This window comes from Oryzias latipes, chromosome 22 (genome assembly GCF_053564925.1).
Source record: "Oryzias latipes strain Hd-rR chromosome 22, Olatipes_Hd-rR_3.1".
NCBI lineage: Eukaryota > Metazoa > Chordata > Actinopteri > Beloniformes > Adrianichthyidae > Oryzias > Oryzias latipes.
Window position 1 is genome coordinate 6,518,496 of NC_136258.1, and position 27,135 is coordinate 6,545,630.

The window sequence follows — 27,135 nt, forward strand, 5'->3', positions numbered from 1 at the left end:
AGCTGGTTTCAACAGCTGACCCATCCGAACTTTTACAGATTTTTGCAGAAAGCTCCTTTACACTCACAAACTCAGCTTCCCTTACTTAAACAAAAAACAGACTTCTTTTGGGAGAGACTTCATTTTTCTGCTTCTGCACTCTCTTCCTCTCATTCTTGGAAATGGAAAGTCTACTTTAAAGAATGAAGGTTTTTTGTTTTAGCTTCAAATAGCTTCTGTCTAAAATATTCAGAGATGCAGGAAGCTTGGTATGAAGATGGGGACAAACAAACAGGAGATAAGCTGAACAGCTGCAGGAAAGCGATGGTTGGTGATGAACATTTTTATCTGAGAACTTCAAACATTTGCTGGCTCAACATCTTCACTCACAATAAGTCAGGGATAATGCTATTTTTGTTTCTCTTATATGATTTAAATTTTAAGGAATTGTGTAATAGTTTGCTAATAATACATGAGAAGACACACCTTTTTATTTAGTTTGATATTTATTACCCCCCAAAATACTGTAATGATAAAGATAGACCCAAATAACAAAGATTGACCTCATCAATACTGCCTATTTCCACCATTTGCTGCAATGACAGCTTGACAGTGACGTCTTCTGCTCCTTACCAGCCTTATGATGTTGCTGTGAGGCAAGTGCTACATGCGGTTCTAGCAGGTCACTTGAAGGTGGGGTACAATCCTCCAGTCTCTGCTTCAGCAGGTCCCAGACCTGCTCTACGGGGTTCAGGCCTGGGGTCATTGCTGGCCAAACTAAATAAGCCACTCCCACTTTCTGAAGTCCAGCTGGGACAATTCTGGCACCATGTGGTGGAACATTATCATCCATGAGCAGAAGTTGGGGGTGTTCTGCTGGAATTGGATGACAATGGTGATTCTATGATGTCTCTGAGGTGAAAACATGCAGTGACTGGATCATCTACAAGAACCAAATCAGTTTTGCGCTGACTGATGATGCCTGTCCAGGCTGTTGCTCCTCTTCTAAAGAGAACCCTGGGAACCACCATTTCTGGGACCCGACACTCATCAGTAAACAGGACAGTACTGTCCAGGTCACATGGTCTCGTATTGCAAATGTTGATGGCGGTCGTCTGTCTCTCCAGTCAAAGCGGTGGAGTTGGTTGTGAATGGTTTTTCTGGAAACCCTAGTACCCCTCACATCAGGTAAACAGGCCTGAAGCTGTGTGGCATTTCCTAAACCATGTCTTAGGTCAGAGGTCCTTAGGTTCTGCTACTGGTTGAGGTCTGTCACTGGCGGAGCTCCACTCCTGGGTCTGTCACAAACGCTGCAGTAGTTTTGATGAAAGTCTCCTGATGACACTTTGAGACACACCAAGTTCACGTCAAACATCTTGACCGTGTACCACCAACCTGAAGGCGCTATGGCCGGGTGGTGCTGCCCGTCCGTTACGCGGCGTTCATGGCTGTTAGAATGATGAAATTGGAATGACTTACTGGTAAAATCTGCTTCTTATCCCCACAGAATGTTGACAATGATGTCACATTGAACACGTTTTTCTTTCAGAATTTTTGGGTTTTGACTCTGACTCTGACGCATGAAGTTCTAGGGTTTAAACCCCTCCGCACAGCTGAGAACCCCACCCTGCTGCTTTGGTTTAGACAGAAACTCCAACTTCAGATGTTCTGTGTTATCCTGAAGGAGTGACTTCGTCCTGAAGCTGGCCCGGCTCAGGGAGCTCTGGCAGGGGGCAGTGCAGCGGGCTGAGCAGCGGCGCTCCCTAGTGGAGGGGCTGGTGAAGCACTGGCATGAGTACAGCCGCAGCCTGAGGAAGCTGCAGACATTCCTGTCAGACGCTCAGACCCTCCTTCCCCCAGCAGGCCCCGCCCGCTGCAGCCTGCAGCAGATGCGACACTCCCTGCAGGAGCTGCAGGTGAGGACCCTGAAATCACCAACACCTCTAACAAACATTTTCATACCTATAGAATCAGATCAAATCAAATCAAAATTTATTTATAAAATAACGCTTCTCGTGAATTTTGCGCATCTCGTAGTGCTTTAACAATAAAAACAGAAAACACACAATATTACAGTAAAAACCCAACCCACCCTTCACCCTTCCCACTCCCGTTAAAACACATGACCCATGACCCCCACGTACAATGAATAATGACTATGTAAAAAAATTGAAATTAATGAATAAGCCTGGCCATTGGAACATCGCGACAGCGCCCACCCAGACAGGGACAACAACGGGGTTGACTTCACAGCCTCGAAGCTGCAAAGTTAGACTCCAGCTGCCCCAGCAAGGGCAACAACTGCAGCAACAACCACCAACCAAGCCGGCAAGCCCTGGCAAAGAAGATCCCCACAAGAAACACTGGGGCTGAAATCATGATAAGATTCTAAAATTAAAGACACAAGATGTATGTAAAAACAAATTGAGAATAAGATGCATAAAATGAAATTCAATACATAAAATAGCATATACTAAAACTAATAGAATAAATTAGCAGTTAAAATCAACTAAAAGTGAAATTAAAATGGTATGTCTTCAGCTTCTTCTTATTTTTATTTTTATTTTTTAACTTGTCCTGTCCAACAGCTGGGCAAACAGATGAGAGCTGAAGGCCTCTTGTGTTGGACATATTTTTCTTTAACAACAGGGGTTATGAATCTTCTGACAGACCAAAAGTATGTCTGAATAAACCCCTTTTGTAATCGAGGCCAAACTTTATTCATTTTAATCAAAATCTTTTGTGTTGGACCGGACGGAAAAGGAAAGGAGGGAGGAAGTAAGAGGGATATTAGAGAGGGGGGGTAGGAAGGTGATTATAGGGGGGCGGGTACACCATGAAGCAGCATAAGACAACAGGTTTCTGGATGGTTACAATCACCACGGTAAGGCTTTTTCTTAAAAACCACTACAGCCCCTGCTGCCCTGAGGCTCTCCGGCAGACTGTTCCACAGGCGAGGACCATAATGGCAGAACGAAGCCTCACCATAAGTTTTGGTCCTCACCTTAGGAACAACTAAAAGGCCAGCACTGGTGGACCTCTGGGTCCACGAGGGCTCATATTTTAAAAGAATATCATTTAAATAAGAAGGCCCAAGACCATAAAACATTTATAAACAATTAAAAGGATTTTAAAATCAATCCTGAAACACAAAGGGAGCCAATGTAGCGATTTTAAAACCGGTTTCATGTGTTCCCTCCCCCTGGTCCTCGTCGGAACTCGTGAAATAGACTTTTTAGGTAAACCAGAGAGCAGGGCATTACGGTAATCTAAACGACTAAAAATAAAAGCATGCATCAGCACCTCTGTGCTGGCAAGAGAGAGGAACGGGCGGACTCTGGCAATGTTTTTAAGATGATAAAATTCTGTCTTAACGACATTTTTAATCTGTGGGATTAAAATTTAGCTCAGAGTCAAAAAGTTCGCCCAGGTTTCTAACACATTTAGAAGGTTTAAAATTCTGAAGATGTGGTAAAATCATCTCTCTCTTTTGTCTTCAGAACCAATGATTAAAACTTCAGTTTTGTCCTGGTTAAGCTGTAGGAGGTTTTCTGCCATCCATGACTTTATATCTAAAATACAGTTTAAAAGAGTGTTAACAGGTTCAAGGTCATCAGGAGACACGGCGATGTAAAGCTGTGTATCATCAGCATAGCTGTGAAAGTCCACGCCATGTCTCCTGATGACATCCCCAAGAGGCAATATGTATAAATTAACAAGTATTGTACCTAAAGTAGACCCCTGTGGAACCCCACAACTTATTTCATGGATTCTTGAAGAGCGAAGAGAAAACCTCACCATGAAATTGTCATGATCAGCAGAAGAGCCGTTAGTGATTACAGACTCCAGAAACGGCAAAATCAGGAGAAAATCAACTCTTGATCGGTGCTACTGTTTCTATCACTCACATGATTTAGGGCTCCTTGAGTTAAGCCTCCAGCATTCTCCTATCAACGTGATCAAACAACGCTCATCAGTTGTCTTTGCCACCCCCTCCAGCACACAGAACTGCTGTTCCACAGGTACCAGAGCACCTTTATCCACACTCTGGAGGTGGGTCGGCAGCTCTTTTCCATGGGAGACGAGGAGACGCAGAGTCAGCTGCAGATGGATCTGGGGGCGCTGCAGGAGGAGTGGGACAACCTCCACAGGCTGCTGGGCAAGCGCCTGGATGTGACCGAGGCCATCATCCAGGTACTACCACCCCAGAGTAACTCTGGACCAAAAACCATTTCAAAACTCATCTGGAGCTGGACTGTAGATGGACTCTGTGCTTCACTTGTCTGTTCTTAAGGGTGTGGTTTCCTCTTCTTTGCTTGAGTTTCTCTGACTTCCGCTTGGCCTGACCTGGTTCTCGTGACTGACTTTCAAAGATGTTTGTGTCTAATCTCCGCTGCGTGTGACCCATGAACTCCCATCATCCGTGGGCCAACACACTGCCAGTGCGGAAACAGGCGTCAGCTTCTTCACTGGGATTTTCTGCAGAAGTAGAGCCTTTGTAACGAGACGGCCCGTTCATTTTGTTTGGAGGATCAGATTTGAAAAACTTTGTCAGAAGACTCCAGTGAAGAAGACCAGGAGCAGAAATGACCTACTGGTCATAATCTCATTGGTGTCAGCCTTGTTCTCTCAACCTCTTGTCTTAATGTCCTAGATCAGCTGCAGCTTTTTCTGGTCAGAGTTTATTTTTAATCTGGCTGTGTAGACGGCCCCAGCCTCCATCTGTCTCTGCAGACGAGCAGTAACTTAATCCAATCTGCTCTAATTAACGACTGCTTGGGAAAGTTTGGGACAACAGAGGCTCCTGTTGCTGTGGAGGAGCGTAAGCGCTGTGAGATGCCAGCACACCCCTTTGTGATTCACCCGCTTTTTTCTGTTAGAACTGGGAGCGCTGTGACGCCGGGGTGCTGGACAGCATGCTACACCTGACTGAGCTGAGGACCAAACTGAACCGGACCGTGCCGGACTGTGACAGCGAGCTGCAGAGAGCCCAGGAGCTCCATGAGGTGAGAACTGCGGAAAACAGTACTCGCACACAAGTAACTGTGATGTGCGGCGCCCCCTTTGCAGAGTTCAGGTCAGCTGACCTTCAGTGGGTGGAGCTATAGCTGAAAGAGTGATGTTCAGTTGGCTAGAGTTAAGACAGTCGATTTCTACAAGAACAAATTTTGTTCTGCACAAAAAGCTTAATTAAGTCCTGTGGAGTCCTTTTATGTGACCTACAGTCACATAAAATAGCTGCAGAAATAGCTTTTTTCACTCAAATTTACTTAAAATCCCACCAAGTTTATTGTGCATATTTTGAAATTACCGCTACTTTTGTCACAGGCTTTCAACCCTGCGGCCTATTCAATGATGCGGCTAATTTATGCATTTTTTCCAAATGGCCACTAGGGGCGCTCGAGCAGAAAAGGAAAGAGTGAGACAGGGGGAATACGGTATATTTGTCGAGGAAGACGCACGTTTTAATGTAAATTGTGAATGTATAGCACAAACAGACGCTCATCATGGAAAATGCAAGAAGAAATGCAGATGACGCAGCTTTCAAGTTAAAAGCAATCGAGCTGGCGGATAAAGAAGGAAACAGAGCTACTGCTGTTAACTTGGTATAAATGAATCAATGGTGAGATGCTGGAAACTGCAGCGGGAAGAACTGGAGCAATGTCAAAAGATGAAAAAAGTTTTCAGAGGTAATAAAAGCAGGTGGCCCGAACTGGAAAACCTTCTAGAAGACTGGGTGAACACTTAGAGAGCAGATGGCCGAGGAGTTTCCACTGTGCAGATTAGACTGAAAGCAAAAACAATCGCCACCGAAAAGAAAATTCAGGATTTCAAAGGAGGACCGTCATGGTGTCTTAGATTTATGAGACGAAAAGGTCTGTCCATCAGGACACGGACAACTGTGTCAGCAACTTCCTCCCGACTATGAGGAAAAAATCGCAAATTTTCAAAGATTCCTTCAAACAAAAATATCAGAGAATTCCATCGGACCAGACGACATCATAAAAGGCTTGAATGACCAGCGTCTTGAATGACCAGCGGCTTGAATGACCAGCGCCTTGAATGACCAGCGCCTTGAATGACCAGCGTCTTGAATGACCAGCGCCTTGAATGACCAGCGGCTTGAATGACCAGCGCCTTGAATGACCAGCACCGAGAAATCGTTTACTAAAACTGGCCGCATGCGAAGAGACACTTTTGCACAAGTCTGCCAGTGGATCTTGACAGCTTGGAACAGTGTGAAAAAATCCACCATCACCAACGTGTTTGGAGAAGCCGGTCTGCTGCGCGACGGAGAGGACGGCGCAAACTCAGGAGTGAATTTACCTCAGTATGAGAGTGATACTGACAACGACGGAGAGACTGAGAGTGTGTGGCCAAGACTATCTGACGCTGTTCCAATCCAACACTGAGGAGGAAGACTTCCATGGTTTCAGTGCACAGGAAGATGAAGAAAGCTCTCAGTGACTTTAAAGTTCATGTTTTTTAAACTAGCCCTGTTAGCGCTGTGTTTAAGTGTGTGACTGCTGTGGAAGAAAACTTCTGGCGCACGCGTTTGCCTATGCGCAGAGGCAAGCGCGTGCCTATAAGTTACTGACCAGAAAGAACCAGGACAACTGGAACATCTGGCGTAAGACAACAGTGAGAAGTCAGTAACTGCAACAGGGGAATCTATTTTAATGGATAAGAGAGTTGACAGAGGAAAGAGGTACGGTGAGGAAAGTGCTCTGTGCTTCTTTATAGCCCCTCCAGTCCAGGACTATGGAAGCATGAAGGCTCAGTTTTGCCACCCCCCCCCCCCCCCTGTTCCTCGATTCCTTCTAAGAAATGCGCTGCATAAATAAACTTTACTTACTTTAATGCTCTGGGCATTTGAGCGTTTAAAGTGACACGTCCCACTCTGATCATCTTTTGATCCATTTTCAAATCAGGTCTTTTAATTATGATTTATATTAAAAGACTGTGTTTTCTAGGACATCGTTTCTTTTTTTAATGTACAGCGATTTTAATTATGCTAAAGTCCTTTTTAAATAAAGTTGATGATGATGATGTCTGCAGCGTGGCTGGAGTTTATTAGAAATTTACCTGTGAGTTGTGCAAAGCAAGCTCCTCCTTTTCCCGTCATCCATCTGTTAACAAGCTCTCCCGTTATCTTACAGTCCCTGACACCTCTAACCTAACATTAGCGGTGCAGCAAAAATGGCGAGCAATATTGAAGCAATCCAGCCTACAGTCTTAATTCAAATTCCAGCTCAAACGGAGAAAACAAAGACTAAATAAAAATCAATACTCAGAAATGCAATTTTCTTTCTGTCCTCCATCATCAGCAAAAAATACCATAAGAACATGTTTCTTGTGCTTTACTTGAAGCTATAACCACTTTATTATTTTCAAAAGACAGGTCATGCTTTCTCATCTCAGATCAAAATGACTTTCCCGTTACTCTTTTTGTTGTAATACTTTTATTTATTTAGTTGTTAAAATTTTTCATGGTAAATTAAATTTAATCAAGACAAAAGCAGCATAATAATTTAATCTAATAGTATTAGAAACAGGAACAGTAGCAAAAATCAATAATAAATAAACAAAATAACAGAGACAAAGGACTTAAATTGAAGTTTAAAAAACTCTGTTATGTTAATCAATTATAATATGATCAATTTATTGGGATCAGGAGAGATTATGTCTGCTTTTGAACAGTGAAAATCACTTGATTTGCGGTGAAAGGCCTTGTGGGTAAAAAGCTAAGTCTTTGAATTTGATGGAATCAGGAGTTAACAGACAGGTGGATGATGTGATCTTTGCAGCTGATTCAGCACAAGTTGAAGTTTGTGAGTCTGTTTTACTGACATTTCGTTTGTTGGGGCCCTCAGACGTTACCAGGAGGGGTGTGTGCGTGGGCGAGAGTCTGACTATTCGATACACATTGCAATGTGTGTCTTGTATGTATGGCGATACATCTCAAGTGTGATGAGTGAAGCAGCGTCACTCCTTCTCCTCCGGAGCCTACAAAGCACCAGAATCTAAGTTTTTATATGGTACTGGCAGCAACGTGGCGGTTCGGTAGCCGTCCCAAGCAAAGACTAAGAATTTACGTGTCTAATTACAACAAAAACTACGAGGCGTAGTGAACATTTAGCATTTGACACAAGCTGATTTACATGAGATCTTGTTGTCTCTGTGCTGTGTAGAACTGCTGTAAAGAGGCTCAGTGTGCTGTGCTGCAGTTTAACTAGCAGTTTAAGTGGACAACAAGACGCGGAAGTACGCCCCTAAATAATTAAATAAATATCGCCCTGACAGCATTTTGAATGGATGCATTTCTACACCCCTAGTGACCAGCTCAGGCGCTGCTCATTGGGGTGTCTCCGAGCCAGGCCCAGACAGGTGGAGGTGAGAGGCTGAGCCAGAACTGTGGAGCTGGGAGGTTACATGCAGCCGTTTCGTTCTCCACATCTTTGGCTCTGGAATCAAATAATGTCTGCGTCAACGTCCTTCTCCCTGACCATCAGCCTTCCTCCGTCAGTCCCTCCCACGCCCCCTCGACAGGCACCCTTCCCCCCAGCCTGCATCCTGCAGGCCGTAATCCTCTGTCGGGGCGGGGAGATCCAAGGAAAAAAACAGTGACAGAATAAAGAGAGGGGCAGAGCGGAGGGACGGCAGTGCTGTGGAGGGAGGGTCACTGACGGCCGGCTGTGCTCTTCTGTGCGTGTTATGGTATGCAGGAGATCGAGGACTCCCTGGAGGACTGGGCTGAGAGCCTGACAGAGCTGAGCACCATCAAGACGGACCTCTCCCAGTACATCATCGCAGACGACATGCTGCTGCTGCAGGAGCAGGTGGAGCACCTTCACTGCCAGTGGGAGGAACTCTGCTTCAAGGTTGGTCTCCAACTTCTGCCTGAGGACACAGAGGAGTTCTCCTTGAGCTGATTTGCTTTAAACCCTCTTTTGCTGCTTTTATATGTGATGTCATTGATCATAACTCTGATCAGTGTCAGTTTGATGATGGGGTTCACAGGCCATCAGGCTCCACAACACTCAATAACCCTGAGCTGGACTCTCCATGAAAGCAGTTTCTGCAGTGTAACCGCTAAAACCTGTTTCAAAATGAAACTGAAGCCACAGCGTGACGGAACGGAAAAGCTCAGCAGAAGCTTTGCAGATCCAACCTCGTCCAGCTCTGATCAGGACTTCACCAAATGACTTTTAGATAGAGACGAACGAACTGACATTCCTGACAAATCCTCAAAACTAGAATCTGAAATTGACAGCAGATCTGGTGACATGTGACTAAGGCAGGGGGTGGAATTAAGACCTGAAGGTTAAAGAATCGTCGTGTTTCTTTGCATCTTCTGGTGACTTCATGGTGCTCTGATCCAGAAGTTTAGTTAGTCTGCAGCTAAACAGGACAATAGGGATGGTAATAAAGGAAAAATGATACCATGAAACCCTGTAGCAGTGAGCTTTGGAGGAAAGGTTCTTGTTTGGAGGGGGGGTGGAACTTTATTTCACTTGTAACTGAAGTCAGATTTTTGTTTCTCTTTTCTTCTTTTTCACTTTGAAAACTCCACTCTGACCACACAACTTTCCAACAACCCTCTATCAGAGCTAACGTCCCTGAAGGACTCCGCTCCTCACAGTTCTTTTCAAAGAAGGTTTAAGAAAGGCATCATTCCACCAGAAAATTTTAGGAAGGAAGCAGAGTGGCATCCTTCCCCTCAGCTGTGCGTGAGTCTGTGGAGGAAGAGGACCAACAGCAGCAGTTGCTTCCCCTCAACACTTGCTGTCTGCTGTTGGCCTGTTTCTTAGTTTCTTTGTGATACAGCATTAAAAACCTTTACCTGCACCACGTGGCACTTTACCATTGGGAGTTGGGTCATCTAGACCCACTAGACAGTGCGCTGAACCTTTTTTTCTTTAATGATTTGTGATCTTCACTGGTGTCCATGGATTACATGAAATCTTTCCACCTTTATCCACCTTTGTCATGGTAGGGAGAACACGTCAATGTAAGGGTGGGGTCATCTAAGATAGCACAAGGGTTAATCAGCCTCAAAGATTAAAAACATTTTGAAACCAGACTTTAACTTCTTTATTTTGGGAAAATTGGTCCAGAAAAGAGTGACAGACTTGCTTTTGGTAGAAGGGCCCTAGTGGTCAGTTGGGGAACTAACACAGAGCAGTCAGTTATCCAAACTCAGGCGTGCTTCAATCTGGAAGTTTTTACTGATTGTAGAGACATGATGGAGGCTGTCGCCCGCATCTCAATGAAAAACATTGAGTTATCACGGCATGAGCTGTTTGGCATCCCATAATAATCAAACGTTCGCATGTCTCAGTCCCTGCAGAAGGAATTTCCTTCCAGCCTTGTTGTAGATGCCTCTTAACTGGAAACTCAAAAGAGTTTCTTTGTGTTTCAGGCTGCACATCACACGGTTTAGGAGCTGAAGTTTTTCTGGTTTGTTCCAGGTGTCTCTGCGTAAGCAGGAGATAGCAGACCGCCTGAACGCCTGGATCATCTTCAATGAGAAGAACAAGGAGCTGTGTGACTGGCTGGTGCACATGGAGAACAAGGTGGCTCACAGCTCCGACCTGAACATTGAGGAAATGGTGGAAAAGCTGCAGAAGGTGAGAGCTTGCAGCAGGAAGCACCTCCACCTGCAGGACTTAGTCTCAGATACATCCCTTCCACATCAGTGTCTCAGTGTCACAAGATCCTCCTGCTTCAGAATCGGTTCTTCCAATACGTACACAACATTTTTCACAAAACACCTAAAAAAAGTGATCTTTTTCTTGTTTTTGCTCTATACTTATTTGGTTTTACCAGTTGAACTAAACTGTGTTTAGAGCAAACCTTTTCAAAAGCTTGGAGCTGAAGTGGCAGATGTTTCTGACCTAAAAGGACCACATGGATCTCCTTTGTGCTGCATTAGTTATGGTGTGGCGGGAAACAACCAGGGCTGGGTTTGCAGTGCAGCAAATGCATTTTCTAAACTCTCTCAGCTTCTAACCAGGATTAAAGGAGGATTTCATCAACAGTCACCACCAAGTTTTTACACTATGCACACAAAATAAAATAAAAATAACAAATATATTAATTGGTTTGTCCATGAAAGTATCAGTCAGGATTCCTCAAAGTTCTGCATCACACACAGGCTTTTGTATTGTTGATTTTCTTAAATACATCCCCTAAATCCAAGAGTAAGCATTAAATAGGAATAAATAATCAGATAATCTGTATTACTATGCATTGCTTTTGAAAATGTTTTTCGCTAATTTGTCATGTAGGACTGCATGGAGGAGATGAACCTGTTCAGTGAGAATAAAACCCACCTGAAGCAGCTGGGAGAACAACTCATGACAGCCAGCAACAAGACGAAGGACGCCGAGATCAACAACGCGCTGAAGGACGTCAGCGACCGCTGGCAGCATCTGTTCGACCACATCGATGCCAGGTAAGAGCAGGACGGACAAACGACGGGAACCTTTGAAACAGACCAGACGAAGAACCTTTCCTTGGCTTTTCGCGCAGAATTTTAAAGCACTGACCCACTAGAGGTTAGGGTTAGGAACATGGTAGTTTAGGCTGTTGAGATGCATTCAGTCTGGACTCAAGGCTGCTGCTTACAAAAACGAATAACCCTTGTGCTATCTTGTGGGGTCCAGATGACCCCAGTGGGGTCATCTGGACCCCACAAGATGGCACAAGGGAAAAAGGGGGAGACTGTTGTGGATTTGTGTCACAGTCAACCTGTCAGACTTCCCACCTGACTATGCTCCCTGGTCCTCCATGCTCCTCTTTGTGTTTCATGATGTCCTTTACCAGTAATGTGTAAACAGATTTGCTGTGTGGTTCTGCATGGCCTCCAGGCCTCTCCTGTGCTGCAGCTGCCCTGTAGATCATCGGAGCAAAAGCCTATTTAAAGCATTTTTTTTAATCTACAAACGTTCCAGCCGGGAGATGATGGGTGCAGGGAGCTGCTCCAAGGGCGCGATGAGTGCTCTGCTGGCGAGGAGCTCAACGGTTGGAGGAGAAACGTTGCACTGCAGCTACGTTGAAGCGGAGCTGCGGTCAGACTGATACACGGCAAACTACAGAAAGGCTCCAACATTTGCTGGCTGCGTACCAGCGAGTACCGTCTAGCTGCAGACCTCATTAGGTCAAGTGTGTCAGAGTGTGTTGGGGCAACGAGACAGAGAGAGGCTCCTGCCGAAACTCCATCAGAGTGGGACATGCACCATGGCTTACTGTAGCTCTAGGTGACATCAGCCATGAGTTCTTTGAAACGCTCCCCTTTCAGTCAGAGCTCATGCTCAGAGGACTGATGCTGAGGTTCCCTCCTCTTCTCCATCCTCTCTGTGTGATGAAGGGCTCGGGGCACCAAAGCTCCTCCATATGTTACTTTAACGGGCTCAGTGGGGAAATCCACACTTTTCTGAGGGGGCAGAAGACTGAAACCTCACATGGTCAGAGCCAAGTTCTAGTTTGCATTAGATAAAACCAGCAGTGCTAAACGCTTTTCCAAAAGCAAAGATTTAATTCTTTTAAGATTTCTCCTTCTTAGTTTCAAATCTTCTCTGTACTCTGAGGTGTTGTTGTGTCCAGACAGAACTTTACCCTCACATGAGGCACAAACTTCATTTTGGGGGGGAATCTCCAGCAATAGGACATAAGTGTGAAGAGCTCATTGAAAGGGTTTGTGTTTTGACAATCAGATGCACATTCATAATATCTCTGAACTGAACTAAGGACATAAGCCTTTTCCTGATCTCCAGCCTGATTGGTTCAGCTCATGTGTGCGTTTGGGGGCGGGGGGGCTGCCTTGGCTGCCATATGTTGGGGGTTTGGTTGGTTTCTGTCCGTCCTCAGGTTTTACTGAAGTCACAGCTAAAAGAAAAGTTCCTCAGCAGTCATAGATCTATGATGTCTGAGGAACTGTTCTGCAATCATTTACAGCGTCGAATAAAGTCGTTTACATTTCATGTTTGCATTTCAGGTGAAGCCCCGCCCAGATTTACATGTCAGGATTTGATGTTCAGGCTCTTTTTCTTTTTAAATTGGATTATTGTTAAGAGGTGCCACCTATTGTGGTCTCAGAGAACAGAAACATGACAGGGATAGGTCAACTCATTACAGTGGATTCACATTTCCTGATGGGTTGACACTAAAAAAAACGACCAGCAGCAGTTTTTCATCGTTCAAAATGACGTTTGTTCTTCAGCGTTGCTTCAGAAAAAGGCCATTTGTGTGTTTTTGAATGCTTAACATCTTAACATCTTTATTTAGCCATTGCTCAGCCAACTGGTGTTAATCATAACTGAGCTGGAATTGTTGGTTAATTCAGCTTTAGCATGAACTAATGTGGAAGCAGGTGCGTGTGTGTGTGTGCAGGAATGTTGCTTTTCTCTGCTCTGATCATAACCAGACGGTTGTATTCCCTCTAAACCAGTGCTCCCCAACTTTTTCAGGCAACAGACCAGTTTAATGTCAGACAATCTTCTCTCTGACCAGCCTGTATGAGGCTGAAGTTAGCGTTTCTTTTATCTTATCCTTAAACTTCTGAGGGTAAGGTTTATCTTCATCCTCAGTAGAATGTCTGCAGTTGCTTTTATTGTTATTAGTACACAAGGTTCTGTGTAGGAACCATTAAAATATAAAATATTTCCCTTAGCCATCTCTCAAAGAGGAAGCTAAAAAATTGATTCTAAATATATATAAATATATGTTCTAAATACATTCTAATCCACCGTTTGAGCAACTTTATTAGCAGCATTCTCTTAACATTAGACAGCTAATTATCATACATTTTTCATTATTATGGGGGGAGGGAACAACTTTCACAATGAATCCCTTTGGATTAAAGACTCCGGATTTTTGCCTGAAAAATGCAGATTATTTTATTTTGAAGCCATAGGTTCTTCTCCTGTTTCCTCTTTTCTGCTGGAAAAAAACAAAACAAAAACAAGAAACGTTTGTTTTTGTCAGCTTTGCTAGCTTGGGGGTTTCACTTCAGCTGTCTGAGCAGCTTTCCGGAGGGGAAGGCAGTTCTCTACAGGCACAGTTTTCAGTGCAGGTGGGGGGCTGTTGACTTCGACTGGGAACATTGTCGGACAGTGGAAGGAATTCTTCGAGGATATCCTCAATCCCACTGACACGCCTTCTTTTGAAGAAGCAGCGAATGAGGACTTTGGGGTGAGGCTGTCTGTCACCCAAGCTGAAGTCACTGAGGTATTAGTCAACCAGTTCCTCAGTGGCAAGGCTCCGGGAGTGGATGAAGTCTGCCCTGAGTACCTCGAGTCTCTGGATGCTGTGGGAGTTTCTTGGCTGACACGTCTCTGCAGCATCACGTGGCAGTCGGGAACTGTACCACTGGACCGGCAGACAGAGGTGGTTGTTCCCCTCTTTAAGAAGAGGGGCCGGAGGGTGTTTTCCAACTACCGGGGAATTACACTCCTTAGCCTCCCTGGGAAAGTCTATGCCAGGGTACTGGATAGGAGAGTCCGTCCGATAGTCGATCCTCAGATTCAGGAACAACAGTGCGGTTTACACCCTCTCTATACCCTCTTTAGGGTTCTGGAGGGATTGTGGGAGTTCGCTGGAGAAGGCGTTCCACCGCGTCCCCCGTGGTATCCTGTGGAGGGTGCTCTGGGAGTCTCGGGTCCGGGGAGCCTTACTGAGGGCTGTTAGGTCTCTTGATGACTGGAGTAAGAGTTTGGTTTGCATAGCCGGCAGTAAGTCAGAACCGTTCCCGGTCCACGTTGGACTCCGGCAGGGCTGCCCTTTATCACCGGTTCTGTTCATAATTTTTATGGACAGAATTTCTAGGCGCAGCCAGGGTCCGGAGGGGGTCTGGTTTGGGGGCCACAGGATTTCCTCTCTGCTCTTTGCAGATGATGTTGTCCTGTTGGCTTCATCGGGCCAGGACCTCCAGCGTACATTGGGGTGGTTTGCGGCCGAGTGTGAAGTGGCTGGGATGAGGGTCAGCACGGGTGAATCTGAGGCCATGGTTCTCGACCGGATAAAGGTAGTTTGCCATCTCTCGGTGGGTGGAGTGTCCCTGCCCCAGGTGGAGGAGTTTAAATACCTTATTGTCTTGTCCTGAGTGAGGGAAGACCGGAGTGTGAGATTGACAGGCGGATCGGAGCGGCGTCCGTAGTTAGTTAGTTAGCCAGTTGAGGTGGCTCGGGCATCTAGTCCGGATGCCTCCTGGACGCCTCCCTGGAGAGGTGTTCCGGGCATGTCCCACTGGGCGGAGGCCCCGGGGAAGAACCAGGACACGTTGGAGAGACTATGTCTGTCACTTGGCCTGGGAACGCCTCGGGGTCCCCCCAGAGGAGCTAGAGGAAGTGGCCGGGGTGAGGGAAGTCTGGGCATCCCTTCTTAGACTGCTGCCCCCGCAACCCGGTGCCAGATAAGCGGAGGAAGATGGACGGATGGATGTCGGCAAGCTGCTTCAAGAAAGTAGTAGTGGATAGATCTTAGACACGTGACAGTTTGACTTGATAGGCGTAAAAAAAAAAGAGTCAACTGTTGTGGAGAGAATCTAGAAGTTTTCCTAAATAAGATTTCCTTAAGAATCAGATTATAAATGAAACAACAAGAACAAAAAAAAATTCATTTGGTACCCAGTGCCCTACAGAGTGGTCTTTGAGTTCTGAGGGTCCAGTGTGTTTGTTTCTCTTAACCCTTGTGCTATCTTGTGGGGTCCAGATGACCCCACCCTTGCATTGACGTGTTCTCCCTATCATGACAAAGGTGGATAAAGGTGGAAAGACTTCATGTAATCATATTATGCACTGTCTTGTGGGGTCCAGATGACCCCACTGCCAACGTTAACGTGCCGGGAGTTGGCAGTGGGGTCATCTGGACCCCACAAGACAGCACAGGGGTTAACAAGGCACTGATGGTCTCAGCAATGGGAACATTACGTGTTTGTACCTCAACAGTCCTGTAGCAGCGTGTCACATGCTTGGATAAGGTGGAGTCCAGGTGAATCCAAATCCGCTTGGGGGCGGGGCTGCGGCCTCTGTCTCCACCTCAACCCAACTCAGTGAGACGACAGGACTGCTGACTTGCAGAGGGATTAGATATGTGTACTCTGGCTTCTGCTCGCCTTTGTCCCGAACGGCGGGCCGAGTGCTCCGTCACCGGCACAGCAGCTGCCGTCTGCTGACACAAGCCTTTGTACTGATGGGCAATTACTCTTGGAGTGGGGGGGGACTTTTGTGTGGAGCAGCATGGGAGGATGATGTTTCTGGCCTGTCTCTCCATTGTTAAATGGGCAAGAAAGAAAAGAAACTGCTTTCTTTTTTTGTTTCTGGAAGGCTTGGTTGCCACGGTAATGATGTTGTTCAGAATGGCATGACATTGGATGGAGTCACACTTTTAGTGTTGAGGTGGTTGGAAAGCTGAGAGGACAAACAAAGACCTCCTGCTCCAGGACCTGGACGGCCCGTGCTCAGCCTCACTCTCAGCTCCTTTTCTTTGGGACTTCTCTCTAGAAAAGCACAGCACACTTTAATAGCTAAGATGAAAGCACAAGTGTCCAACTGCGAGCCTCAAGCCCCGGTGTCTCGCTTGCTTTTTAAGTAACCCTGTTCTTGTAGCACATTTGGTCTTCCTCCTGCAGCAGTTTCAGCGATTCAGGTGGCTTCAGAGTGTACAAATGGAACTTCCTCTCAGGTCAGACGGGTGGTTTTGAAAGTGAAGGAGCTGGGATGCTGATAATGTAGATGTTTCCACTGATCGTGGGGGCCAGTAGGAGCTGCACAGGCCAGCTACAGAGATGAACAATCCTGCGACCATGCCACAAACGGATATCATTCCCCTTCAGTGTTTTTCCACTGAGCTCAGTGTGGGTCTGAGTCATGCACACGGCTTCTAGCATCCTCACTCAATGAAACAGGTTACCCCTGCGAACTGTTTGCCAGGTTATTAAAAGTAGTATGAAAGAGGAGTGTTTGTTCCGGTGAACAAATGAAAAATAAAAATTTCTGTTGAAATGATTTTTAAAAAGTTTTTAATCTGAAATTGTAATCCCGACCAAAAGCGTGACTCCTTTGCGTCCGGGAATCTGCTCGTGACTGCAGATTTGTGTGGAGGGGGCTGGACAGAGTTGGTTGGTGGGCGGGGCTTGTTCTACCCAGCAACTGAGTTGTGGAGCATCCTCCCCAGCGCTTCGTGAGGGTTTGATCCCTCCTCCCTCGCCACGCCTCCGAGCATCTGGATGGCAGGAGGAGGAGGGCAGTCAGATGGAGGGGGCAGGCTCAGCGTTTTGTTATGGTAATGGATTGGGGGGGGGTGCTGCTTTGCTTTGTTTGTGTACGTAGGCAGGGAAGCACTGCAGAGTCATCCAGGAGAAGAGACATGGGTGGGGGTACATCGCTCCACCTATTACCCCCCCAACACTGAAGCCTTCTGCCCTTGCACCATAACATTCACGCGTCAGACTGCTCGATCAGCTGCAGCTTCATCCCAGGCTCTTCCTCGCCAGGTTTCAGACGCCTCAGCCTGTGCTTCGGGACATGAGCTGGAATTGGTGGAGAAGGGTTGACGGTTCAGTTGAAGTACTCGTGAGCAGAACACTTGACATTGCACTTATCAGTGGGACAGAAAGACCAAGACCGAGCAGGACTGCAGACGCAGTCCGATCAGCGTCACATCACTGTGCACAGCTTGTCTCTGCTCTGGGCCAAAGTCAGGGCTTAGTGATCAAAAACTGCATCCAAAACATGACAATATATAAATCAATAAAAATCAATAAATCTGCCAAAATGAAAGGTAAAAAAGTTTTACCTCTAAACTCTAGTCGTCTGTGAAATGTTTCCAGTCATTGTGTCTATATGTGGTAAAGTTTTGGAGTGCAGTTTACTTAAAGTATGTTTAAAGTCCCACTCAACCTTATTATTGATCTGTTGTAAAAGTGTTCCCAGTGGTCAATTTTGGTTTTGAATGAAGTAAAACAGTAGTTGTGAATTTTTACAAAATGTCCTGACAAGACATGTGATGGTTCTCCACCCAAATGAAGATCACCTCTGGTCCTGACTGAAGACGACATCTGCAAGAGAAAAAGTGTTTTCTAAGGCTCTAATGTCTCCATCAACGCCTCTAAATGACCCGGTTGGACTTGGTGAGGAAACACCAAATATGGGATGTTAAAAAGTGGAAGAAAGTTCTCTTCTCTGATGAGAAAAAATGTAACCTTGATGGTCCCGACATCAGACTTTACCGTCATGACAAAGCGATCCGACCTGAAGGGTTTTCTCTGAGCGGCACAGTGGAGGGGGAGGAGCAATCATGGTCTGGGGGGCTTTTTCCTTCAGTGGAACAACTGAGCTTCAGGTTGTAGAAGGGCGTCAAACCGGAGGTGAGACGATGTCATGATGGAGGGCCCTCATCTGTGTGGTGATCACTGGGGTTTTCAACCGGACATTTGCTGCAGTTCATGGCACCCGCCTGACTGAAGACTTTTCTTCAGAAGAAGAGCCTCGCTTTATAGGACCATCCTGCATGTTTCCCTAATTTAGATCCAACTGGGAACATCTGGGCATGGATGGGAAGAAAACTTAAAAAAAAAGTTGACATCAGTTTTAGGCAGTGAATGTTCTTCGTGATGTCATCAAGCATCCAAAAATGAACATTTTAGGTGATCAACAAGAATGGTGGAGCTACTCAGTACTGAGTGTTTTGTTTGGATGCTTTAATTTCTGTTTGGAAGACGTAGCAGGGGTTTTTTTGTAGTATGGTCCTAAACTTTTGATCAGCTGATGAACAGCTTTTTAGTTCAGTTGTTGCTTTAAATGTTTGGCCTCTTCCTTTTATTGAACCTTGAACCTTGTTAAAAACTAGCCATACAAAATGCAATTTCATCTGGTTTTAAGATTTTGATCAGAAGTTTTTATATCCTCTATCGTCAGAAAAATGCCACAAGAACATGTTAAAAACACCCATTTTTTCCTTCAAAGAAACAAAAAAAATTGGGACTGGCATTTAAAAAAGGTGTGTGTTTTTGGACAGAGAACACAGACTGTCTGCTGAGCCCATTCAAACCCTCACGCATGATGCTGGGTCACACGGTTTGGGGGATCCAGACCATCAGAATGAAGGGATGTAGGTCAGCGACTGGAGAGCCGGCCGGGCAGGAATGGGGGCTCTGACAGAGACTCGCCCGTGGCCATGTGGGTCAGCTCCTCCACATTCTGGAGCACTCAGTCTCATTGTTTTCACGCTGCAACACTCAAATTAATAGTAAAAGAAGAGACAGAGAGCCGCAGAGTTAAGAGGAGAAACAACAGCAATCTTTGACCAAACTGGAGTTTCATCTTTTTTTTTGTTTGTGGACTGTTTTCCTCTCAGGGTGAGAAAACTGAAGGAGACGCTGGTGACAGTGCAGCAGCTCGACAAGAACATGAGCAACCTGCGCACCTGGCTTTCCCGCATTGAGGCGGAGCTCGCCAAGCCGGTGGTCTACAGCGTCTGCCACAGTGACGAGATTCAGAGGAAGTTGGAGGAGCAGCAGGTGGGCACAGACAGGCGGGAGAGGACTCCCTCTGTCACTGCATTAGGCGGCACGTTAGAGTTTAAGCTGGAGAGGATCAGACCTGTAATGTTCTGTTTGTGGCTGAGACTGCTGCTGTCTGACGTCACCATTATTTATTTAGTTTTTTTCAATCTTTTCACATATTATGATCATTAAATTTCAGGTTTTTTTGTTTTCATTTCCAATATTCAGAGAAAATAACTGAGAAAAGTTCTCAAAATGTAAATTGCAATACCATTTTCTCTTGGAAAATATGAAAAAACTCAGAATTAAATACATGATAAAGTGACTGACATGAGTTGGAAATAGTCTTCTATTTTCATTGAGTTACAGATGTTTTTTTTTAAAGATACAATTAATGAATTCCACTAACTTAGGACAGATTTAGGGGGAAAACTGTGTTTACGGAACCCAACAAGCTGGATGAGGGTTTCCTTCAGAATAAAAGTGGAACTGTTCACAGGAATGCTACGTTCACACCGGAAATGTTGGTCACGTTCAAGAAAATGCTAAGCGTAGGTTGTTCATTGTGCTTTTAACATACGGTGTTCACACTGGACTGTCACTACCCGATAATAGTGCATTTGGAAGAGACTTGGAGCGAAATGTACAAATGGCATAAATCACAGCTCTATTCCGATAATTGTGTCGTATAATTCTGGCCAGGCACAAACCACAATCTTTTATTACTCATTTATGATCATTTTTCAAACGGTTGGTACTTCCATGAATTAAAAAGGAAGCAATCTAAATGTTTTTACCAAATCAGGGCCCCTGGTTTAACTTTCAGCGCGGAAGTGGTTGCTTGAACGATGCCGTTGTGAATGTAGCATATGAGCCGCGGCAAGCAGTATTTCTCTGCTCTGGCATCAAAACTGTAGGACTTTTTTCAGATCGACCAACCCAAGACAAAGAGAATTTCACCAAACTAAAGTTATCAAGGTCACAAAACGCTCTTGTCCAGCTCTGAATCCTTCTTAGGTTTTCCAGCTCTCATCCTGCTGCTCTGAACTTCATGTGGGTTCTGAACTGGACATCTCTTTTTGAGGTTCTGGTCTTTCTACAGCACAGCTTCAGCATCAACTGAGGATATTCTATGACGACCCCATCACTTCTGTAAAAGAGGGGCCATCATTGAAGACTTCCATTTCTGAGAAGACAGATTTATCCTCTACCAGCAGGTTTTAGACCTCACCTTTACAGTTACTGGAGCTGGCTTTAAAAACAAAGGTTCTAGTTTTCTATGCAAAAAAGGCAACATCCTTTTATGAAGTAATAAATCAGTTTTCTTTTGTTATTTCTTCATTTCTTTTAGACAAAAAAATGTTTTTAGAAAGTTTAGATTATAAGTGTAGGAGTCCTGTTCCATTTAAATTATATGTACATATGGGGCGGCAGTGGCTCATGCGGTGGAGCAGGTCGTCCAATGATCGGTTGGGTTAGCGGTTTGATCCCTGCTCCCCCCAGTCAACTGTCGCTGTGCCCTTGGGCAAGGCACTTCTTACTTTTTCCTCTGAGTTTCTGCTCTATATGTTTTAGAGAAAGTAGATTCCTGTGGTGTTGAAGCTTTCACTTCAGTTAGTCTCTGACCGATGATTGTTCTGGGTAGAGGCTAAATCAGAGTGTGACCATGCAGATCTCCGTGATGCGATGTGCATGTTCTGTCTGACCTGCAGGACCTGCAGCGTGACATCGAGCAGCACTCGGAGAGCGTGGCGGCAGTGCTCACCCTCTGCGACGTCCTGCTTCACGATGCTGACGCCTGCAGCCCCGACTCTGAGAACGACTCCATCCAGCAGACCACCCACAGCCTGGACTGCCGCTGGAGGAACATCTGCGCCATGTCCATGGAGAGGAGGATGAGGTGAGCAGGCTCACATCCCGCTGATGAACGGGAGCCCAGACCCAACCAAACACTCTTTGAGGGATTGATGGGCTGCAGCAAAAGGCATCAAATTAGATGGAGAACAACCAGCCTTTGTTGGTTTCAGAATTGAAGAAACCTGGCGTCTCTGGCGTAAGTTTCTAGATGACTACTCCCGCTTTGAAGACTGGCTGAAGACTGCTGAGCTGACCGCTGCCAGCCCCGGTTCTGCTGACGTCCTCTACACCAGTGCCAAAGAGGAGCTAAAACGCTTTGAGGTACCAAGTTCACTTTGTTCTTTGAGCTTTTCTTTCCCCGGTGGAACAACAATCGCTGTTGTCTCCACCTCCAAGATGCCAGTGTGGTTCAGCAGAGCTTCAGCTGTATCGATCACATGGAGACGAAATTTACAAAGCCAAGATTTGTCAGAGACATCAGGATGTTTCCACACACAGCTTAGAAAGTGTTTGTTCCAAAATGTTGCATTTTGTTCTTGTTTTAGGGAAAAAAACTACCTTCAGACATTTACTGCTCCATTGTTCACCACTTCTACAGGAGAAACTGGGTTTTAAATGAAACATTCAGAAAGAGTCTGGAAATGTGTCCAAATGTCACACAGGATGTAAAACTCAGCATTAAATGAAAGGATCTACAAAAAAGTAATCAGGGATCTCCTTCTTTCTTAACTGTATGTGCTCATTTCTTTTCTTCTATTTACGCCAAACAACTCCAACACAACACAATGATGTTTCCCAGTTACATAGTTATTTTGAAATATACATATATACAAAAAAACACCACCCTTAGTTGAAACCACCACCCAAATACACCCAGTCTATTTACACTCATTTCTTTAAAGTTTCTTCGGCGTCTTTTGCCTCTCAAGACAAGGCAGTCTCAAAGATGATGGGGCCTGTGACGCTCCGTCCGCGTTCCGATTGGACAACGGCTTCTTACCAGATCATATTCCTTCCACAACAGTGAAGGAAACTTCTGGCACGCAGCAGACCCCAAACCCGTTGGTGATGGATTTCTTTCACACTGCTTTTAATGATTGCTTTTAACTTGAAAGCTGCATCATATTGTAGTGGCGGTCACGTGCACGTAGGGTCTAATGGCACCAAAGGATTGTGGGATGCGGCTGGGCATGGGTGTTTCTTTTATTGCACCATGACTTAAGTGTCTAACAACTGAAGTGAGGTCCATGCTGTTTGGTTGCTTGTGTATATGTCAAAGCAATCACGCTAGTTGCTGGTCATAGAATTGTGCAGGCAGTCTCCCCTCTGAAACTGTCGGAGCACTCCTGGCGGCAGATAAATAAAAGCACAAATTAGCTGCATCATTGAATATGCCGCAGGGTCGAAAGTTGGTGACAAAAGTAGCAGTTTATAGACCGGAAAATATGGTAAGCATTTGTCCACTTAGCTTGAAAGCGCCTTTTCTCCTCGCAAACACAACGCTTTTCCTTAAAGGAACCTGCTCTGGCTCTCTTTTATTGAGGGCCACAAAAAATCTTCCTGCAGGCCGCCATTGGCCACCGGGCCACACTCTGACAACCCCTGATTTAAAGGAACTCTGATGAAAACTTTAAAGACTCTGAAAGGAACCACCCTTTTGAAATCATTTCTTCTGGAAAAGCAGATCTGTCAGTCAGCACAGAGCTACAGTTTACACAGCTCAGCTATCAGTTGTAACTTTGACTATAGCTACCAGTCATGAATATCATGAAAGGGAGGATCCAGATGAGTGATTTCAGTAGCAACTATAGCATCCATGTAGTTATCAGAGCTCCATTCTGCTTTCCTGGATCTTAAGTGAAGAGAAGAATTGAACACCTTCATCCAGAGTCTTCATCAGGCTATGAAGGTATCTGTAACTGAACTGATGCCCCTTTGCTACTGAAATGTCCTCTGACAGTAAGTAATCTTCATCCTGTACTGATTGAAAAGCAATGGTTTTAATCAGGAAAAGTAACAAGAAAAACTGTCCAAAGTTTGTAAAACAAAAACACAAAAATAACGCAACAATCAATAATGGATGTTTAACTAGGAATACTTCCACACACAATAATTCCATTTCCAGTCAGTGTTTTGTTTTCGTGATTAAGCTGAGTAAAGTTGGTGTTTGAGTGTTGTCATTCAGAGGGCAGAAGTGTTTGCCTCTGTCTCAGGCTCAGGTTAGACACACTGATGACCTCTGAGACGTCAATCTGGATTAGAAGTAGATTAGTGTTTGATAATCTGGATGTTAAAGGTGGCTTCTTCTGTGCAGAACTATATCAACTGTGTTTCAGGAAGCTGTTAGCTATTATCTCCTGTTGATGAGAAAGATAATATGAATGTTTGTCAGACCTTTCATAAAGGCTGTGTCACGCTGCTACTATGTACATTTTGCGCATGTTGCACGAATGAAAATTGGTTAAATGTGAATACATGTGGGAAAAGTTAGAAAAGTTGTGTTCTTTAAGTGATATTTTCACAGATATATCACGAATGAACCACGTTAAAACCACAGAAGGACAAATAAACCAAGGCAAAGAACATGTAAATCAACATAAAAGCCAAATCTTGCCCAAATTGACTGACAATCCCTCATCAATTACGTCATTTAAACGTGAGCATGTCGGTCAAACATGCGTGAAAAGTCTGGTCGACATACGCAGAACAGTTGTGGAAAGCCACAAATTTGCACATGCATCTCGCAAAAATTCACTCACAATTGCGTAAGATTTACGTAATAATTGCGTATAAACTATGTGTGACTCAACAGACCAAAAATGCTGAAAAGCTCAAAACCAAATTCACGTGAAGACCCATCGGTCGAAACCCTGGACGGACATCTGCGCACATCGGCGGATGACGTATGCAGGAAACACCTTTGGAATATGCATATCACACATGAATCATGAAAACTCTCATACATGGATAATGCGTAAAATGAACATAGCGGCTGTGTGACACGGCCTTTACAGGTAGAAGCTGTGGCCTTAATTTGTGTAAAATCCAGGTGAAAGCAATTCTTTCTTGATCAAATGTAGTTTATCCTTGCAGGCGTTCCAGCGGCAGGTTCAGGAGCGGCACACCCAGCTAGAGCTGGTCAACAAACAGTACCGTCGTCTGGCCCGAGAGAACCGCACTGACAGTGCGAGTAGACTCAAGGGTATGGTCAATGATGGGAACCAGCGATGGGACTGCCTGCAGAGGAGGGTGGCAGCCATTCTTCGCAGACTGAAGGTGAATTTTTTTTTGTGTGTTTTGTTTTGGTTCTTCAGCTAAAAGCAGGGCCGAAAGAAGTGAAACCATTGAGACAACATACAAGAACACCTGCAGGTTTTTCAGCTGGAGGCCTCCTTCTGCATTAGCGTCCCCCAGGTCCAAGGACAGAGAAGTTTCTGCTTAGTGGCTTGGATCAAAGTTTAACCTTTGACCTTGTGAAACCAAGCAAGAGCCAGTGATTTGCCCTAAGGAAGGCAGAGTAAAGAGGAAGAGGCGCAACCCCCCTCAGTGTGTCCTGAAGCTGATCCTCCTAACCTCACAGCTTATCTAAGGCTACGTTCACACTGCAGGCTGAAACGACCCAATTCCAATTTCTTTGTCCCTATGCGACCTGTATCTGATCGTTTTATTACAGTCTGAACGACACAGATCCGATCTTTTCAAATGTGACCGCCGTCTGACAGGCCAGGCCACATGTATCCGACTCGTACGTCATTGATACGCTACAAACTTCATCATTCTGCGTTGAAGTAGGCGGGAACGAGAACATAAACATCAACCATGGCGGACGATGCTGCTGAGACCAGTCAGTGGAAGGGAAGCGAGGTCACTGATTGGATTCATATTTGGGGTGACAGCTCTATTCAGGCCAAACTCGAGGGATGTTATCGCAACCGGGCGGTTTTTGAAAGAATTTCCAGCGAAATGGCAGAGTGTGGTGTGGAACCGTTCGGACCCTCAGATTCTCCAGAGCGGGTTAATAAAGAGTCAATAGCATTTATTCTGGGGGAAGTCTTCTTTTTTACCGTTCTCCTTCCTCCGTAACATACAACACCCACTCCCCCCCCCCCATTCTCTACCTCGCTGCACGCGCTCTCTCCTCTCTCTTACACACAAACACACACACGCGCGCGCGGCCCCACCACATACACATCCCCATTCCACAACAGTGGGTATAGACCATGCCGGCTCCAATGCCTTCTTAAAATGAGACGGTTGTTAATGTGCTGGCTCATTTGTGAAAATAAATGTAATAATGCAAAAAGAGCTCCGCTGTTGACAACACTGTTGTTGACATCCATTGTTAATGTTAGCTACTTCTGCAAACAACAGTGACGTCGGACACCGTTGAGTACTCTTTTGCGCATGCGGGTCACTTGTGGGTCATTTCACGGTCACACAGGAGATCACAAAAGTTCACATTTATTGGAAATGTAAACGGCCTTGCAAAAAAATCTGATTTTTTCAAAAAATCCGAATTGAGCATTAAGCCCTGCAGTGTGAACGTAGCCTTAGAACTCAGGGGATTCAAAAGCGTTTCTATCTGAACATTTAAATTAAAGGTATTTCCGGTCTTTGACCCCGTTTATGCAGTTTAAGGCCCAGTTTGGCTAAATCTGACTTTAATCTGTATGCTGAAATGTTCACTTATTTGAACAGTTTTCCTGCTGCTCCATGTTTACAGGTCAGCGTAGCATCAAAACCATCCAGCTCCATTCAATGATGGCCTGTTGTCAGATTTTCTGCTTAAAATTGTCAGTTTTTGCCTGCATTTTGTGAGAAACACGAGGAGTTTGGACTGAAGGACTTGTTTCTTCCTCAGCACTTCACCTCACAGAGAGAGGAGTTTGAAGGAAGCAGAGAGGCCATCTTGATGTGGCTGACGGAGATGGACCTGCAGCTAACCAACGTGGAGCATTTCTCTGAGAGCGACATCGAAGACAAGATGAGGCAGCTGAACGTACGCCGCTTGATAACATTTTAAACAACAGCAAAAGCTAAAATACTTTATGACATGTAGAACATCAGAGTACCGATACTAGAAAAAGAATAATCATGACAGAATTCACAAACATTAGACCTTCATAAAATATACACTAAAAACCTGTTCATATCTTTAGGAGGTATGCAAATTCTAAATGATGGGGTTATTTTGCAGAACTAACACTTCTATGTTTAGTATGTTTCTAAAGAATTCCTGTGTGTCACTGAAAAACCTTTCTGAGCTGAAAAAATCCCAGTTTTATATAAATCTGTTAAATGTTTATCCTTTTCAGGATTTCTAACACCAGGAGAAATAATGGGGAAATGAAACGTAGAATCTTTTCCAATGCAGTTGTTGCATTTTCATGCTAATACGGAAATATGCAATATCTGCAATTCTTACTTCAGCTAGAAATAAATGTAATTTGGACTGTTTAGACCAGAGGTCTGCAACCCTTAAGACTAAAAGAGCTATTTTCTGACTGCAGTGAGAGCTGCAGAGACCCTCAGCACTATTAGGAAAAATACATTTTATCTTTTTTCTCGGTCATGTAGCCACGAAAAATGATAATAAATGGTTTTATATTTATTTATACTTCACCGTTTAACTTTTTGTATTTTTGAGAGCAACCCATACAAATTCTTTTCAAATTAAAATACACCCTGTGTCAAAAAAGATCCTCCTGCTGCAGCAGATTTACGTGAATTTAAAATGCAAAAAAGCCAAGTCAAACATTGGCGTAAAATCCAATAAAACAAAATACTTGTAA

At 44.9% G+C, this 27,135-nt stretch overlaps 1 protein-coding gene across 3 annotated transcripts in view; it reads left to right on the forward strand.

Annotated features, from left to right (window-relative positions):
• The window catches only part of syne2b (spectrin repeat containing, nuclear envelope 2b), a 129,444-nt gene that overhangs the window by 93,548 nt on the left and 8,761 nt on the right, over window positions 1-27,135 (forward strand). For all 3 annotated transcript variants that reach the window (XM_023951859.2, XM_078940799.1, XM_078940797.1), the window contains 11 exons: window positions 1,664-1,895; window positions 3,979-4,173; window positions 4,860-4,985; window positions 8,706-8,861; window positions 10,452-10,610; window positions 11,271-11,437; window positions 19,339-19,501; window positions 21,199-21,386; window positions 21,514-21,664; window positions 24,437-24,619; window positions 26,205-26,342. In XM_023951859.2, the coding sequence (XP_023807627.2) occupies window positions 1,664-1,895; window positions 3,979-4,173; window positions 4,860-4,985; window positions 8,706-8,861; window positions 10,452-10,610; window positions 11,271-11,437; window positions 19,339-19,501; window positions 21,199-21,386; window positions 21,514-21,664; window positions 24,437-24,619; window positions 26,205-26,342 (1,858 nt within the window). The remainder of the gene's footprint in view (window positions 1-1,663; window positions 1,896-3,978; window positions 4,174-4,859; window positions 4,986-8,705; window positions 8,862-10,451; window positions 10,611-11,270; window positions 11,438-19,338; window positions 19,502-21,198; window positions 21,387-21,513; window positions 21,665-24,436; window positions 24,620-26,204; window positions 26,343-27,135) is intronic.